This window comes from Panthera onca, chromosome B2 (assembly GCF_046562875.1).
Source record: "Panthera onca isolate mPanOnc1 chromosome B2, mPanOnc1 haplotype 2, whole genome shotgun sequence".
Lineage (NCBI taxonomy): Eukaryota > Metazoa > Chordata > Mammalia > Carnivora > Felidae > Panthera > Panthera onca.
The window spans coordinates 13,528,855-13,545,125 of NC_138343.1; the positions used below are offsets into that span (position 1 = coordinate 13,528,855).

At 46.2% G+C, this 16,271-nt stretch overlaps 1 protein-coding gene across 7 annotated transcripts in view; it reads right to left on the minus strand.

Annotated features, from left to right (window-relative positions):
* JARID2 (jumonji and AT-rich interaction domain containing 2) overlaps positions 1-16,271 on the minus strand; it is a 272,087-nt gene that overhangs the window by 99,441 nt on the left and 156,375 nt on the right. For 2 of the 7 annotated variants that reach the window (XM_081795699.1, XM_078446617.2), the window contains one exon: positions 14,293-14,434. The exons of the other annotated variants lie outside the window; for them this stretch is intronic. In XM_081795699.1, coding sequence (XP_081651825.1) covers positions 14,293-14,434 — 142 coding nt within the window. The remainder of the gene's footprint in view (positions 1-14,292; positions 14,435-16,271) is intronic. 7 annotated transcript variants of the gene reach the window in all.

A 16,271-nucleotide genomic window follows, 5' to 3' on the forward strand; every position in this document is an offset into this window, starting at 1 on the left:
GGCATTTTATGAGGATTACACTCTTTAAAAGATTCTATCTTGTGCAAATCAAAGCAACTGAATCGAAAACAAAAGAGAAAATATTCTTGCCTGATATTTACCTTGGGGGGGGAGGGGCGCAGGGCACTACTTCTGATTAGGATTCTTTACATTTCTGACATCAGAAGCCAACCAGATGCTCCCCCTAACAAGTCATTTACGGCTGCCTCGCCTCCTTAGCCGGTCCTCTGAGAATCTCTCCAGCCACCCCCTACCCTTGGGCCCAGCTCTAGAATTGAGAGGGAGGGAGCAGAGCTGGGTGCTCAAGGCAGGAACATTCTCTTCCCATCCAAGAGGCAACAACCACGTACACTGCTTTTAATGGAGCTGCAAAGCAGCAGGGGGGAAGGGGGGAGGGGGTACTGACAAGGAATGTTCTGCATAAAAAGCCACCTCTAACAACCCAGGCACATGTGAACCACAAGTGACACAAACGGCTGTCACGTCACCCCCTTCACAGACAAGGTGCCTCCAAACCTCACAAAGCCGCATCCAGTGCCTTGCATGTGAGCCGTCTGGAACCAGTGTCTATTTCCCTCCCTCTCGATTTCATCAAGGAAAACTCCGGAACTGATAAGATGTTTCCAGGAGGGTCAGATACTGCTGCAAAGATCAGGGACAGGTTTACACTTGTCCTGTGCAGGGGGGGGAAGGGGGGATGTCAGAGGCACATGGCACAGGCATTCATATTTAAGAGATTAAGAGGAGCCGGGATACAGGAAGAAGGCAAGAAACCGGTACCCGGTTTCCGTGGCAACCACAAGCTAGATCAGAATCTGCATGGGAGGTAAAAGGGATACCCCTGCAATCAGATCTCCGAGGTAACGGAAAAAGGAAATGGCCACAGCAGTAATGAAACTACCTCAGATGAAATTCACAAGCCATTTTCCTTAAATAAATGTGGCCAGAAGCCTGCGTGCTCACCAGGAACCTCAAGCAAATTTCGGGGGGCAGCTGCCCACTCCCACAAGTGTCTAAAAAATTTGTCATCAGCGATGACTGCCGGCCAATTAAATCAGAGGTGTTTGGCCAATCCGTAACCCTACACAGGACACACCTGCGTTGGGGCAGGCCGCAGGCTTCCGGTTCCTTCCTTCATGTGGAAGACCCACGTGCGCCGGCCTGTAGGATAGTGGTGTGCATTTATGCAGAAGAACCGAGGATCTACAAAGACTTCTCTAGACAGAATCCCACATTTGTCAAAAACAAGGAAAGAGGAGCCCAGTTCCACCAAGGAAAAGCTTCATGCAAATTCCAAAAAAATCAGCATGAACAGTAAACTTAAAGATAAGCTGCACAAGGATGGAAAGATGGATGTTCTCCCTCCTTTGGACCCCTAGGTACTGTGAGCCCTATCTGTGTAAGCATTACCCCACCCCTAACTACCCAAGGCCAGATAGGTGGTGCTCTGACACACAGAGCGAAATTCCATGGTAACTTTAAAACTCAAGACAGGATGGAGCCAATGGGAGTTTATACTAAAAGCCTTCTGATAAAAACCAGAAAAGGACAGTGATAGTTCCCCTCCCCACCCCATCCTCCCTTTTAATTAGCCTTGGACCTCATGTTCAAGTCAACTCTTCCCCTGGTATTTAAGGAAAAATAAAAAAATAAAATACAAATCCAGATCGGGGTTTGTCTTTTATTTACTAAGGTGAAGACAGGGAGTTGGTCTGTCTCCACCTATATGATCAACAAAAGCTAATGCTGTCATCCAACAAATAGATTCAGTGCCTGGGAACACATCCTGGCTTAGACCGCCTCAGGGACCAAGGTTGAAAGCATCCGAGGCTCCTATCTAGGGCTGAGATTGGTTCTTTCATTTAAGGACCATCTGGGCTATCGGGGACTGCCAGGCTGTCTAGCTGGCCCTTTCCACCCTGAGGCCTACACAGCTCCCAGCCCACAGCACTGTCTCTGCAGGACCCTTGGTCAGTGTGTCATTTCTATACCCAAGAAGGGGTGGTGAGGGGGTGTGAGAGGTGCCCTGCGCTCTTATACATGAGTCTTCTAAAATCAACTACAATAACACCGTGTCAATTCTAAGGCTTCAACAAGATAGAAACAACTAGACTGGGACCCAATACCCTTCCCCTGATCCCATAACCATCCACGTGTGCCTTTTCAAAATATCAACTAACCCTCTGGTCTCGGGCTCACCATATTGATAAAGAAAAGTTAAGTAAATAAACCCTGCCTTCTCCCAGTCCTCTCGTGAGGTCAGATACACCACTGAAGCACAAAGACCTTTTTCCAGGAGCAGCCTGCTACAGAGCCTTAAGAACCACTTCACGGGTCAAGGCCCAATCCCAGCCCAGACAATGCAGAGGCTCAGGGCCGGGGAGGAGCTGAGAAAGCCAAGTAGCCTAGCACACAAGGCACCGGTCAGTGGAGCCCTAGGCCCGTCTCTGTCTGTCTCTTTCTCTCTGCATTATTTTGGCTGAGACACTGGCACAGGTTCCTAACATTCTGTCAGGAAGTCACAAGAGCAGCTCTAGCGTGGGGTCTTAAAACGCAGCAAGAGTCTCCTTTGCTCTCCGTGGAAGGAAAGACTCTGTGCACAGGTCACCTTACGGATGCCCCAATGTCCCTAGACAACCCTGCCCGCTCTTCAGTCCGGGTCCACGGATGTCACATCTTACCGTGGCGCTCGCCACCCAGCACTGGAAACCAGCTGCTTCGGTTTCCTCTCCCTGGACTGGAGGTCCCCTGGACCACAAGATCAGGCTTCAGGAATCTTTTTTTTTTTTTTTTTTTTTAAAAGCTCCATCCCAGGAGCTGGCAAACAACTTGAATTTTGAATTATGAATTGTGCCCTTTAACTCCTCTCAGAGTTAAAACGGGATCACTGTGCCCAGACTGCAGAATTCTCAGGCTGTTCCAAACACTCTTGAAAACACAACCCTTCTGTCTCTCTCCATCAGCAGCACTCCACGATGGCTCTTCACGGATTTACTCAAGGTGACAGAAACCATTTCCTGAGTCCTGATGATGTGCCAGAAGCTCTTTATCTCTTGTGCACAGTGCATGCTGTGCCTCAGTTTTCTCATCAGTAAAATGGGATGGTAGTAAAAGACCGATCCCACGGGGTTTGCTAGGAGAATTAAATGGGACTATCACATGTGACGAATTTAGAGCAACGGCCGGCACTGAACTGCACACGTATTTATATAGGCATGCTGCGAGTGGGTAAGTGCTGTATTAAGTGTTCATTGTGGCCACCCTGCAAAGGGGGTATGGCGGGGGGCGAGGGGGGATGACTGTCTCATGGAGAGCTAAGAGGACAAGCTGGGATCCAAACCTAATCTCAGATTCTAAAGTTTAATTTTTCTTTTCCCCAATTTCTAATCAAGGGCCTCACTGTAAGACTGTGCCAGGAAAACATGTTCCAACTTAAATCCTCAAGCTCTGAGGATCATTCAGACACCAGCGTCTCACCCTGGTATCACCCGCCTTAAGATCTACAGGCTGGATACAAATAGTCTACACATGCCTGGGGGCTATGATCTAAGAGTTTTAAAAACCTCCTGTACACCAAGGCCTGGGAAGGCCGTCCCAGGGAGGGTGGCCTCCTGGGATGCGGGGAAGGAGGCCCGTGCTCCGAAAGCAGTTTTCACCTCCTAGAGGCCAGGTGGCTGTGAGCCCCCCTCCCCCGGAGTCCTGGTTCTGGGGATACACCTACTAACTGGTGACTGGCGAGAAGGGAAGCCAGCAACAGGCGCCCAGAAGGCTAAGCACCGAGCCCTCGCCACACGGCCTAGAAGGAGGAGAGGAGGGAGACAGTTTCACTAGGATAGCCGTTCCAGGGCCAGGAAAGCAGTAAGGAGATGCAGCAGAAGACAGGGCGGCTGGGACCACAGCACCAATGTGCCAGCCAGCATGGGTGCCCAGAGCCCTGGAACGCTGCTACCCTCTAGGCTTATTTCCCACCCCCTCCCCGCCATTCCTCAGAATGACAGGAGTCGGCATGAGTCAAGTGACACGGTGCCCCAGCTCCCGCATCCCAGACATCCGATCCAGGGTGAAACGCAAGCACGCAGAGGCTCAGCCCTTGCATCCTGGCTGGGTAGTAACAACAAGCCTTTGCTTCAGCTAGAGATAGAGGATAGAAGGAAGGGGGACGAGAACATCCCAAAGGGAACCTACAAGTCTACCCTGCCATTTAAGCCTAATTCCTGGACCCAACCCATGCATGTTCTTTCAAGGCAACCTCCAAACACCAGCCTGAGTTTGCTCGGTCACCCAGGAACTTCACGTGCCACCTCGTTGCAGGTTCTTCCTTCTACAGTGTCCAACTCCACCCTGACTCGGATATTCTGGATTTCCTAACAACCAACAACAGAACTCTACCCCACACCCCCAAAATCCACCTGGACCTCCCGCTGTCTTGCCAGATAGAGGGCTGGGTTGCACCTCTGGGCCTCCGTAAAGGGGGCTGCCTGGTACCTTTAGACACGATTCGCGTACGGAGTCAGAGAGGCCCAGTGTGTGAGAAGGAAGACCAGGATGGCCTCAAGATGCACCAGTAACGTGAGAGAAGGCCGTAGAAGATTATTTTGTAACCCCCGGATCATGCCACCTAAGTACCGATCTGCCAAGCAGTTAAAATTCTAAGCTAGGCAGGGGAGATGGGGAATCCCATAAACCTCCCTTAAGTAATTTCGTGCACAAAACCAGTCAGACGTTATGTTTATTACAGCGGCTCCCTTTGTTTTGCAGATGGGGCCGCAGCCAGGCTCTATTCACCATGGGCAACAGAAGGGGGGGGTGCGTTCTTTTTAATAGAGAGAACCCGTGCCATGAGTTAGGGAGGGCGGAGGGCGAGGGAGAGAATTGGTGAAAATCATCTGAGAGATCTGAACAGCAGCCCAGGGCTCTGGCTGCAGGGAAAAAACCTAACCATGAACGTGGGAGAGCTGCATGTGCTATCCTGCAGTGAACAGAACACGTGCGTGCTTCAACCACTGGGAATCTCTGGCATAATCTGAAATGATCTGATATCCCTCCGCTACTCGACCAAAGACATCTGACCTTCAGCTTCACGTCAGTCACCATTTTATCTGGGCCAACGCTTAAGATCAAGGGTAAGGTATGAAGAGCTACAGATAGAGACTCCCCTCCCAAACTTGCATTGTAAGAAATGCGGCCATGAAGCAGACACCACGAGGTGGGCCAATACTTGAACTCTTGCCCCTCAGAGCCCACCAACGCCAAACTACTGAAAAGCCAAAATCAAAGAGGATCCTCCCAGAGGAACATGGGAACAACCCACTACAGTCATAAATTAGTCACAGATCTGTTTGGAACAGCCACCTGAAAGGAAGAGTCAACTAGGTCCTGAATGTTCTCACATCCAGGATGGACCTCTCCCCAAGTGCCCCTGTGCATGAAAAGCACGACCTGTAACCTCGAATACTGGAGGACTCCAGAAAGGATGCAAAAGCAAAATGTGTTTTACTCAAGTTAAAGCTTTCCCCCTCTTTCTATTTACTGCTTGGTTTACAATGCAGAAAAAAAAGAATTTTCAATTCATGAAAGAAGGAATACAAACACTTGGCAGAGAAGAAAACATTTACTAAGATGTGAGGGGGCCACACGGAGTGTGCATTGCACAAACATGCTCAGCGAGACAGGGTGTGACCCAGCCATGGTTCAGTTCACCAAGCCAGGTGCTGCTGGCCCAAAAGGAGTGTCCTTCTGGAATCTGTCTGTCCCACAGGTACCTGAAAAAATAAGACCTACATTTGAAGGACCCAATGGAAGGGGACGTGGTGTAGTGGAAAAGTCCAGGCATTATAGATATGAAGTGTTGGATTCCAACCCTGACTTTGCTACTTCTAAGAAATGTGTCACTGGGGTGCCCGGGTGGCTCAGTCGGTTAAGCGTCCAACTTCGGCCCAGGTCATGATCTCACGGTTCATGTGTTCCAGCCCCGCATCAGGCTCTGTGCTGACAGCTCAGAGCCTGGAGCCTGTTTCGGATTCTGGGTTTCTCTGCCCTCCCCTGCTCATGTTTGGCCTCTCTCCCCACCCCTCTCTCAAAAATAAAGGAAGGAAGGAAGGAAGGAAGGAAGGAAGGAAGGAAGGAGAGAAGAGAGAAGAAAGAAAAGAATAAAAGAAAAGAATAAAAGAAAAGAATAAAAGAAAAGAATAAAAGAAAAGAATAAAAGAAAAGAGAAAAGAGAAAAGAGAAAAGAGAAAAGAGAAAAGAGAAAAGAGAAAAGAAAAAAGAAAAAAGAAAAAAGAAAAAAGAAAAAAGAAAAAAGAAAAAAGAAAAAAGAAAAAAGAAAAAGAAAAAGAAAAAGAAAAAGAAAAAGAAAAAGAAAAAGGTGTTACCAGTTAAGTATTTTCAAAATTTGATTCGGCTATGAAAGAGGAATAATAAAACCTTCCAGGTGTCTCGTTAGGATTAAGGTAAGATTGATTAAGCACCATATGTTCTATTCACTAAGCCGTTCTTCCTCTTTTAGAAACAGAGGTTCTAGAACTTCAAAGAGTCTCAAGTATTCCTAATAGTCACACGCTCTCTTGCAGAGCTGCGGGACTTGCTATTTATAGATCAATTGCTTCTTTATTTTGAGATTCTCCTACAGTGCGTCAGAGGTAACTTATGCAATTCACTCTTTTCTTCTTTTAATGACTAACAAAATTGGAAAGGTTAGGACCATGACTAAGATAAAGTGCAAACACGGCAGTTACGTTTCCTGGTGGTACCCTTCTCCCTCTCACTCAACGTTCAAGGAACAGAACGACAGGGACAGGACTTATGTACCGCCTGAAAGACACTAAAAATCCTCACAAGACAATGGAAGTCACAAAACAAAGCACTGTGATCCTCAACAGATCAGGACTGGGGCCCTGGTCAGCAGATCAGGACCACAGCCCACGGACGGGGCAATTCAAGCAGGGGTTAGAGGAATCGAAATTGAGCAAAAAGGAGCTGGGAGTTTGCGAAGGCCAAGGTATGGAAGAGAATCTGTAAGGCAGAGTCCTGGAAGGGAGAGGGCCACACAGAAAATTCTGGAGGCTCCTCAAGTATTCACAGAGTACCAGCAGGCACTCGTCAGGAAACGACTGAATGCAAAATACCACGAGAAACAATTAGAGGTAACAGTCACCGAATCCCACACAGCACCGGGAACAGTGCCTGTACCTACTAGCCAAAACAGCAAATACCATTAGCTCCCGGGGCAGCAAGGACTCCTCGTGCCTGAGCAGCGGGACGAACTTAGCCCTACAGAAGACACGGCTCTGGCTCTATCCAACAAAGCTGAAATGCCAAGATCCAAAAGGACCAAACGGCTTCCTACGAACTTCATCACACCTTAGGGCAATGCTCAAGAACAGGTAGAGAAATACAAACGCATCCAGAACCCAAAGGAAAAATGTGTGATGCCGGACATCCAAGAAGAAATCATCAGGCAAACAAAAGAGCAGGAAAATATGACCTCTAATGAGGCCAAACATCAGTCAATCCCAAACTGACTCCTGAATAACACAGCTGATAGAATTAGACACGTGTACTAAAACCTCTACTGTCACTGTGCTCCATGAGTTCAAGAAAGTAAAGAGTAAGCACAGGAGGGCCACTGAAGATTACTCAGAAGACCAAAATCTAACTTCTAGAGATAAAAATCTGAGGTTAAAAAGAAAAAAAAAAAAAATACACTTCTACAGATAATGGGTAGAAACTACCTAAAGCAATGGGGGTGCCTGGGTGGCTCAGTCGGTTAAGCATCCGACTTCAGCTCAGGTCATGATCTCGCAGTTTCTGAGTTCAAGCCCCGCGTTGGCCCGTGTGCTGACAGCTCAGAGCCTGGAGTCTGCTTCGGATTCTGTGTCTAGCTCTCTTTGCCCGTTCTCCGCTCACACTCTGTCTCTGTGTCTCTCTCAAATGTGAATAAACATTAAAAAATTAAAAGAAAAAAAAAAAAAAAAGAAACTACTAAAGTAAAACATGGCGGGGGGGGGGGGGGGGGGGGCCGAAAACAGGGATGAAATGAACAGAGCCTCAAAGAGCAAGCAGCCCAATCCAAATAGACGCGCAATTGAAAAACCTAAAGGGGAAAAGAACGCACACTAACAGATATTCGCAAAATTACTACCTCTGATGTTTCCAAAACTGACAAAATTTACAGAAGAAAGAAGTTCAGTGAACTCTAAACACAAGAAACAAACTATTCCAAGGGACATGGTATGGTATGATTAAGAAGAAGAAAATCTTAAAAAGTAGACTGGGGAAAATGATACTTCTTGGAGAGGGTTTTAAAAAAAGAAAAAAAACAGTGACAGCAGACTTCTTGTTGGAAACCATGCAAAACAGGAGAGAGTGGACATTAACTTTAAAATACCTCGGGCCAGGGGCGGGGACACCACCCTAAAATCCTATAATGCATAAAATATCTTTTTAAAATGAAGATAAATTACTGGGGGGCCTGGGTGGCTCAGTCAGTTGAGCGTCCAACTTCGGCTCAGGTCATGATCTCACAGTTCGTGAGTTTCAGCCCCACTTGAGGCTCTACGTTGGGGGTGCAGATCCTGCTTGAAATTCCACCCCCCCCCCCCAGCTTGCTCGATCAAAATAAATAAAGAAATTTAAAAAAAAATAAAATGAAGGTAAACTTCTTAGAACTGGAAATAATCCTATAATTCTTACATTAAAGCTGGAAGAGTAATCCAACATCAGCAGACTAGTAAATATTTAAAGTCCTGTCAGGCAAAAGGAAAATGACCCTGGAAAGACAGATCTACAAGAAGGAAAGAAAAGCAGACAGGCTAGACACATCTCCATTTACCCTATACATAATTCCACAATTATTTTCAGTGGTTATTAGAGATCCCACATAATATTCTATTCTGCAATTTTGTCCCTTCTTTACTTCCCGTAAGTAGAGTCTAGATCTTAGTCAAGATAGCTGTAGAATTAAAAAATGTTAATAGTATTAGTCTCTACTAGGTAAAATAGTCTTCAAGGCTATAACAACAAAACCATCTGTAATACCCTGGTCAGTGGAAGCATCTAACTCTAAACCAAAGATTAACAGGAACAGATCTAAGGCTATTTGTTGCTTGTTTTGCTTTCAATCTTGGCAGTAACAGTAAGGCAAGTATCTTTAACATTACACTGGACTACTTGGGCCCGTGGGTGGCTCAGTCAGTTGAGTGTCCGACCTTGGCTCAGGTCATGATCTTGCAGTTTGTGAGTTCAAGCCCCGCTGCGCTGACAGCTCAGAGCCTGGAGACTGCTTTGGATTCTGTGTCTCCCTCTCTCTGCCACTCCCCTGCTGCTCGCACTCTGTCTCTCTCTCAAAAATAAACATTAAAAAAATAAAAAATTAAGAATTAAACTGGACTAATAATGCATTTTGTTAGAGGGAAGAAAACATTTAGACTTTTAAAAATTCTAATTCTTCAGGATGTTCACAGTGAATAACTCCAATGCCTAACAGTGCCAAGAAAGAACGCTATGCATTTGGACCTATCTTCCTTCCAAATCTGGAGGTAGAAAAGCATCTTGTATCACCCAAGTAACTCAGAACAGAAATAAGGAACGCGTCCGTACTGACTCTTCAGCTATGAAAGGAATACCTATTCCAAAAGCCCAGGAGAAGGCTCACCATCTTCAACAAGTATTTGTAACCAGAAACTCAATGCACCTAAGTCATGGCATCCTCCCTCTTAAGATGATTCTCCTATTCAAAACCCAATCCACTACAGTGGGACGATCTGTGAACTCGAGTCTTGTATTATCAATGGCCTAAGCTCTTTAACAAGAAACCCCCCCCCCCTTTTTTGCTAGTTCACTAGACTCTCTTATTAGAGTTTTCTTTCAAAGTGAGTCAGGGATCTTAGCCATTGGTACTAGCAAAACAGAAGCCTCCCTGGCAGCAAGGTGCATGGTGGAGACGGAATCTGCTCACCAACAGCCCATCTTCGCAACCTTGAACCTCATCCCATTCAGGACTGCTTCACGCGGGCAAATAACCTGGTTACGCCAACCTCCGTGGAGGAAATCCACACTAAAAGCCATAGGGTCCCTTCCTGTGACTCAGGAACTTCAGAAGAGATACCCACCTACACTCTTCCATCTGCCCACAGATGGTGGTGACAGTGTCACCACAGTGATTACCGCAGTTTGTAGAAATCAAAATTCCTCTAAAACGTGTTTGAGAAGTTCCCAATAAATGCGCATGCTCACGTACAATTCAGGTGCCCTTCAGCGATGATCACTAATAATACAGCATCTAATACATGGTATGTATCACATACCTAGGGGCTCTTCACAAATTCACTTTGTGCGGTGCACAAAACCACCCCGAGGTGGTTACTAATCTTAAAAAGACATTTTAGGGGCGCCTGAGTGGCTCAGTCAGTTGAGCGTCCGACTTCGGCTCCAGGTCATGATCTCGCGGTTCGGGAGTCCGAGCCCCACGTCGAGCTCTGGGCTGACAGCTCAGGGCCTGGAGCTGCTTCGGATTCTGTGTCTCCCCTCTGTCTGCCCCTCCGCTGCTTGCACTCTGTCTCTCACATTGTCTCAAAAACAAACATTTAAAAAAAAAAAAAAAAGATATTTTAACAAATAAGGAAACTGCAGCCCAGCTATGCTACAAGAACCTGTCCAAAGGCACGAGACAAATAGATGCTGGGCCCGAACAACAAGCCACATAGTCTAGCTCCAGTCCTCACTGTTCCTAAAAAGGAATCCATATTCCCATCACCATCTGAGTCTTTCCACACCTGACTGACAGAATCTGTCCATTCTGGCTTCTAAAAATACTCAGATACACTTGACTGTCGTAAAACTTGCGACAAAAAGTAACAGGACAGGCACTGTCCGTGTAACAGGATGGGGAGGGAAAGGAACCAGGTAGGCATGGCCACCATCGGAATCAGAAGGTGCTGATTAAAAGCTCAAAGTTTCTATAATGTTTCCGTTCTGAACATTAACGCTACATTAATGCGTATCTTTTAATGGCATCCACTCCAGGGATCAAAAGACAAGGAAAAATCAACAGGCAGGGACTCCCACCAGCTCAGAGTCCTCCAGAGATCATCAGTGGCTGGGATGTCTTGTCCATCAAAGAGGCAAAGGGCTTCTAGAGAGGGTGGCTTTTGTCTTACAAAGAGCGCACAAAGATTTCAGAGGACTACCTTCCGATGGCTGGATACCTTTCACGTTTGCCTCAAGAAAGAAAAAATAAGTCCTTCAGAGCTCTCGATTCTTTTGCTTTCTGTATGCCAAAAAGATCCCCAATGTCCAGTAAAACCAATGGCACCAAGTACACAGGGCCAAATGTAGCTCAGGGAGGGGGGAGGGGGAGATGTTCCTGTACAAAAATAACACTTTGTAAACACATGACATGTTTGCACTGAACACTTGAAAATCACATGACAGGCATCACCAGAAAATGGAATTGCTCTCATTTCCAGGTTGGAAACTCAAGGCAAGGTCTAACTGAGGCTGGCCTAGTCTACGCTTCGTATCTTAATTTTTCTTACGAAACTCAAACACAAATTCCCTCTTCCCTCCACTCCCAAGACAAAAGGCATATTAAGTGGTGATCCTAAAAACCGTGTATTTAAGGAAGAGCAATTAACTGTACAAGAATGGCTAGCAGTTCTCAAAGAGAAGGCTGTGTTCAGAGCAAAGACATAAATCATGGCCCTCCAAGTTTAGGATTCCGTGTGTTGTCCCACACAGTCTAAATGCCTACAGAGAACCCAAGTGGTCCATCACAAGATTTGCTCCTCTCGACTATACACACACACACACTATACATACACAAGGCTCAGGGAACGTTAGACACACGGTAAAAAGTAGCGTCTACTCAACAATCCACCAAATGCTCCAAGCGAATTTGGAAACAATGACCTTAGGCAGGTACTCTGAGCTTGACCAGTCATCAGCAGAGACAGCACACTACACGACACCCTATTCGATTATTTAAAAAGGTCTAATAGGTGTAAGATAAAGGAAGGCTGAGCACTGAAGTCTGGCAGAGCACTGACAAAGCCCCAGGAATTCAGATTCCAGTTCTAACGATGTGTCTCGGAAGGCACGGTTCATACCAAATACCAATGAAGTGGAGATCAAAACAAACGAGCTCTTTGAAAGCCAGAAAGCATTATTATTTTGTATTTGCGACGTACCCTAGAACCCTGCAAGAAATTTTAGCCCTAACTACCCTACCTACTTATTGGTAAACTACAAAGCCCCCCCACCTCCTGTCAAATCCAGACCACCCCAGACCAGCCCGAAATCTAACCTAACCTGTCAAACCATAACCTACGTTATGTCCCCAATGGATTTCACTAAGTAGAATGTGATTATAACCAAATGAGATGCAGCTATGAATCCTTAATCCCGTAAAACAAGTTACTTGGCACACTAATTAAAGCAGATTAGCGATGGTCACGTTTTCCTGAGATTCACCCTGAACAAAATTTCTCTTTTCCACTGTCCTGGAGAACAAAAGTTAAAAGGACTGATTTGCATACAGCTGCTGCACAGCACCGTGCAAAGAGGAGGCCAGCAGCACCAGAGAAAGGCGCTGGGGTCAAGGACAAAGGGCCAGCGACCCCCTTCGACCAAGAGAACGAAACCGACTGATCTCGGGCACCACCCCCCCATGCTGGCAGGATCTTTCTGGAGGTGAGAGTGATTGACAGCCATGCCGCTAAAGGACCGGGGACTGACATTTCCAACCCCGCTCATAGAATTCTGCTCCCCAAACAGTGATGAAAGATGCCAGATGCATGACCACCCACCCATGTTTGCAAGCATGGATAATATCATTACACGTCCCAATATATTTACCGAGGGGATTTATAACACACATTCTCGAATTCCCTCTCTTGTGAGGATGCATTTCTCAAACTGGGGCAGAGCGAGAGTGTCTGTGGCCCAGTATCTGAAACGTAATAGGCTTGTCGCTGAGACACTCACCCAAGGGTCTGTAAAGAGAGTAAGTAACTTGCAAGGCCCAATACACTGGCACAGAAACTTCTTACATATGCTTGCTGAGTGTACTAATAACAAATCTGGGACCTCTTCTCAGACGCAGTGCCAAGAATTAAGAGAAAATGCAACACGGGTTTTCCGAACGAAGACACTGCATGATGGAGGCAAATACAAGAAGACTGAGCGGTCACGTCAACGTTCAGACCAAAGTCCAGTTCTGTTAAGGATTTGGAATACCTAACCCATGGCCAATCCATTCCTTTCAATTTCCACTCTGTTCAGTTCTTTGTCAGATACACGCATCTAGATCGTTTCCGAAAGGGAATTTAGAATTCTGTAGAAAGAGTAAAACAGAGGCAACCAGACAAAGGGGATTTTCCCCCCTTTCCCCAACCTCTCACATGATGAAGTTCTAAGAAAAAGTCCTTAATCGAGTCATCCAGGAAAATCACAAGTATGAGAATGGGAAGAAAGAAAGAAAGAAAAAATAAAAGAAAGAAAGAAAGAAAGAAAGAAAGAAAGAAAGAAAGAAAGGGAGAGAGAAAGAAAGAAAAAATGAAATATAAATTCTAAAGGGGGGGGGGGGGGTACACAACACAACACATGAGGAATGAAATAAGGCAGGTGACCAGCAAGGGGATTTTGAAACACCGGACTAAAAGCATTATATAATGTCACTGCTGCTGTTTGACCAGGAAACCACAAGCTTATCAAGCTCTCATAGCCAACTTCCCTATCAAACTCTCACAAGCTTATTATTCAGGAAAGTCCTTAAATTAAAAAAAAAATAAAAAATAAAAACCTGGTAAATTTAAAGTTTCATGAATGATTCCACCACTGCTGACAGAGTTGAACACCAAGCCATTCTGCTTTCCTGAGGAGGGAGAAAATTTTCAGAAACACCACATTTCGTTCTTCACGCGGTTAGGAACGGCTCTCCTCAGACATGGCAAAAAGAAATACCATTGAATGGACTCCACAAACGGGAGAGTCGATGAAAAGGATCAGTGAAGACAAGAATTACAAGTCGGTAAACCCTCAGGGCCAATTCTCAGGCCAAGAAGAGGTTCTGTGAGGCCCAGATCGTTTGCTGAAGTGTGTTCATTTTTCATGACGATTGGTGGACAATACTTAGAAACCAGGACATGGGCTGTGACACATCCAGAGCCCTGGCTCCTCTGTGAAAACCAGGAGGCAGGGTGAGGGCCCGAGTGTGTTCCCTGTGGGAAAACCTGGCACCTGGTTTGAGGTCCCTGGTTTAAGGCGTCAGCATTTTCAGCCTTGGGTACTAACCTTTTCCTCGACGGCCCTTCTTCAAAATCTGAAGAACTAACATCGTTGCTAGTTGAGGACACCTGGGATGCATCGTCCTTCTCATTCTCTGACTGTTCTGATGCTGGTCCTAATCCCTTAGACTGGCCATGACCAAGGAGCCCTACAGGTGAGAAAAGGGGACAAACACTTAAAACACATGACATCAGGAAGCAGCGCTTTACCACAGTTACCCCTCACACAACGGCTGATGAGGACAGACCAGAATTTGGGAAGAACAGGATTAAAAGGTACAAGTCCTGGGGCACCTGGGGGGGGGGGGGGGGGGGGGCGCCTCAGTCGGTTGAGTGTCCGACTTCAGCTCAGGTCATGAGCTCATGGTTCCTGGGTTCGAGCCCCGCGTAGGGCTCTGTGCTGACAGATCAGAGCCTGGAGCCAGCTTCGGATTCTGTGTCTCCCTCTCTCTCTCTCTCTGCCCCTCCCCCCACTCAAACGCTTATGTCTCAAAAATAAACATGTTTTTAAAAAAATTTTTTTAAAAGAAAAGGGTACAGGTCCCTTCTGAGTGGGACACTTCCTCCTACTTTAGGCCCAGGAAGTAGTTTCAACAGTAAGAAATCCAAGCAGAGTTCTGTAACACAGTATACTGCAGGGTTCTTTTCAAAATACATGAACATCTTTTGAGGCTGGGGTGGGTGGTGGAAAGAAAGGCACCTCGTGTGTTACCGAGTTGAACTAGTTTTCCTTCAAAGGGCTGAAGACCTACTCTCAGAAACACTGAAATCCTTTCTGGAATGGCCTTCAGGAACCACACAAGCAAACGCATAAGTATTTTGGAGCCACAGCTTAGGTTATTAACTAGAAATCCTACTACACAACTTCATCTTCCTAAGTAGTCCGTTACGGGAGACAGTCACATTTACCTTTGATGGTCTCAAAGGATAAGGATTCTCTAGAACTGCATACAGGACACCATGCAGAAGAGGGAGTGTTGTTGACCACCCAAGGATGTGATTTCTTTTTTTCAATTTTTTTTAATATTTATTTTTGAGAGTGAGAGAGAGAGAGAGAGAGAGAGGATGGATATGAACAAATGAGGGGCAGAGAGAGGGGGAGGGAGACACAGGATCTGAAGCAGGTTCCAGGCTCTGAGCTGTCAGCACAGAGCCCGACGTGGGTCTTGAATTCACGAACTGTGAAATCATGACCTGAGTTGAAGTCGGACACTTAACTGACCGAGACACCCAGGGGCCCTGTGATGTGCTTTTAATAACTGAACTGGAGAAAGGTCACAGGGAAGGGGCCGTGCCAAGGGATACTGAAGTATTTTAATAAGCACTAAAGCCGCATTAAAGCCACACTAACGGGTGACAGCTGAGTAAGAAAAGCCTGGCCAGTCTTCTAGCATGCAGATGTTCCTGAATCTTGGGTTCTGGACACAACTTAAGTCCTAGCAGTGGGAAGCTTGCCCCAACACAAATGTCCACAGTGAATGGCCCCCAATTTCACGATCTAGGCACCAGCCTCATGGGCATCAGCAGCTGGGAATCAGCGTTTGGCTTTTAAGCAAGGCCAAAAAAGTACAGTGTGGCCCCTTGATTTTTGATCTTTCAACCCTTCCACCAATTTTTTGTAAGTACTTAGTTCCCTGTATTAAATCCCTTTTCGGGTCAAACACATAAGAGTGGTTCCTATTCGTGGCACTCAACACTATACAGAATACAGGATTCTACAGATTTGGGAACGTCGTCTGAAAGGATGTAGTACGTTGCAACAAAACCCTGTGTGTGCATACACTTCCCTTGTTATCTATTTTCCCATCATTTCAGAGAATGAGTAATATTCTAAGGTTGGCAATCTAATACGATGCAATAAATATAAATCCCATGGCAGCTGTGGGAGGCTGGGCTGCAATATGGAAATGAAAACATACACAACTTCCCCCGAAGAAGAAAAAATTTGGGAAGTTTGTGCTGGGAGGCAAAGAGGAGACGTTAATT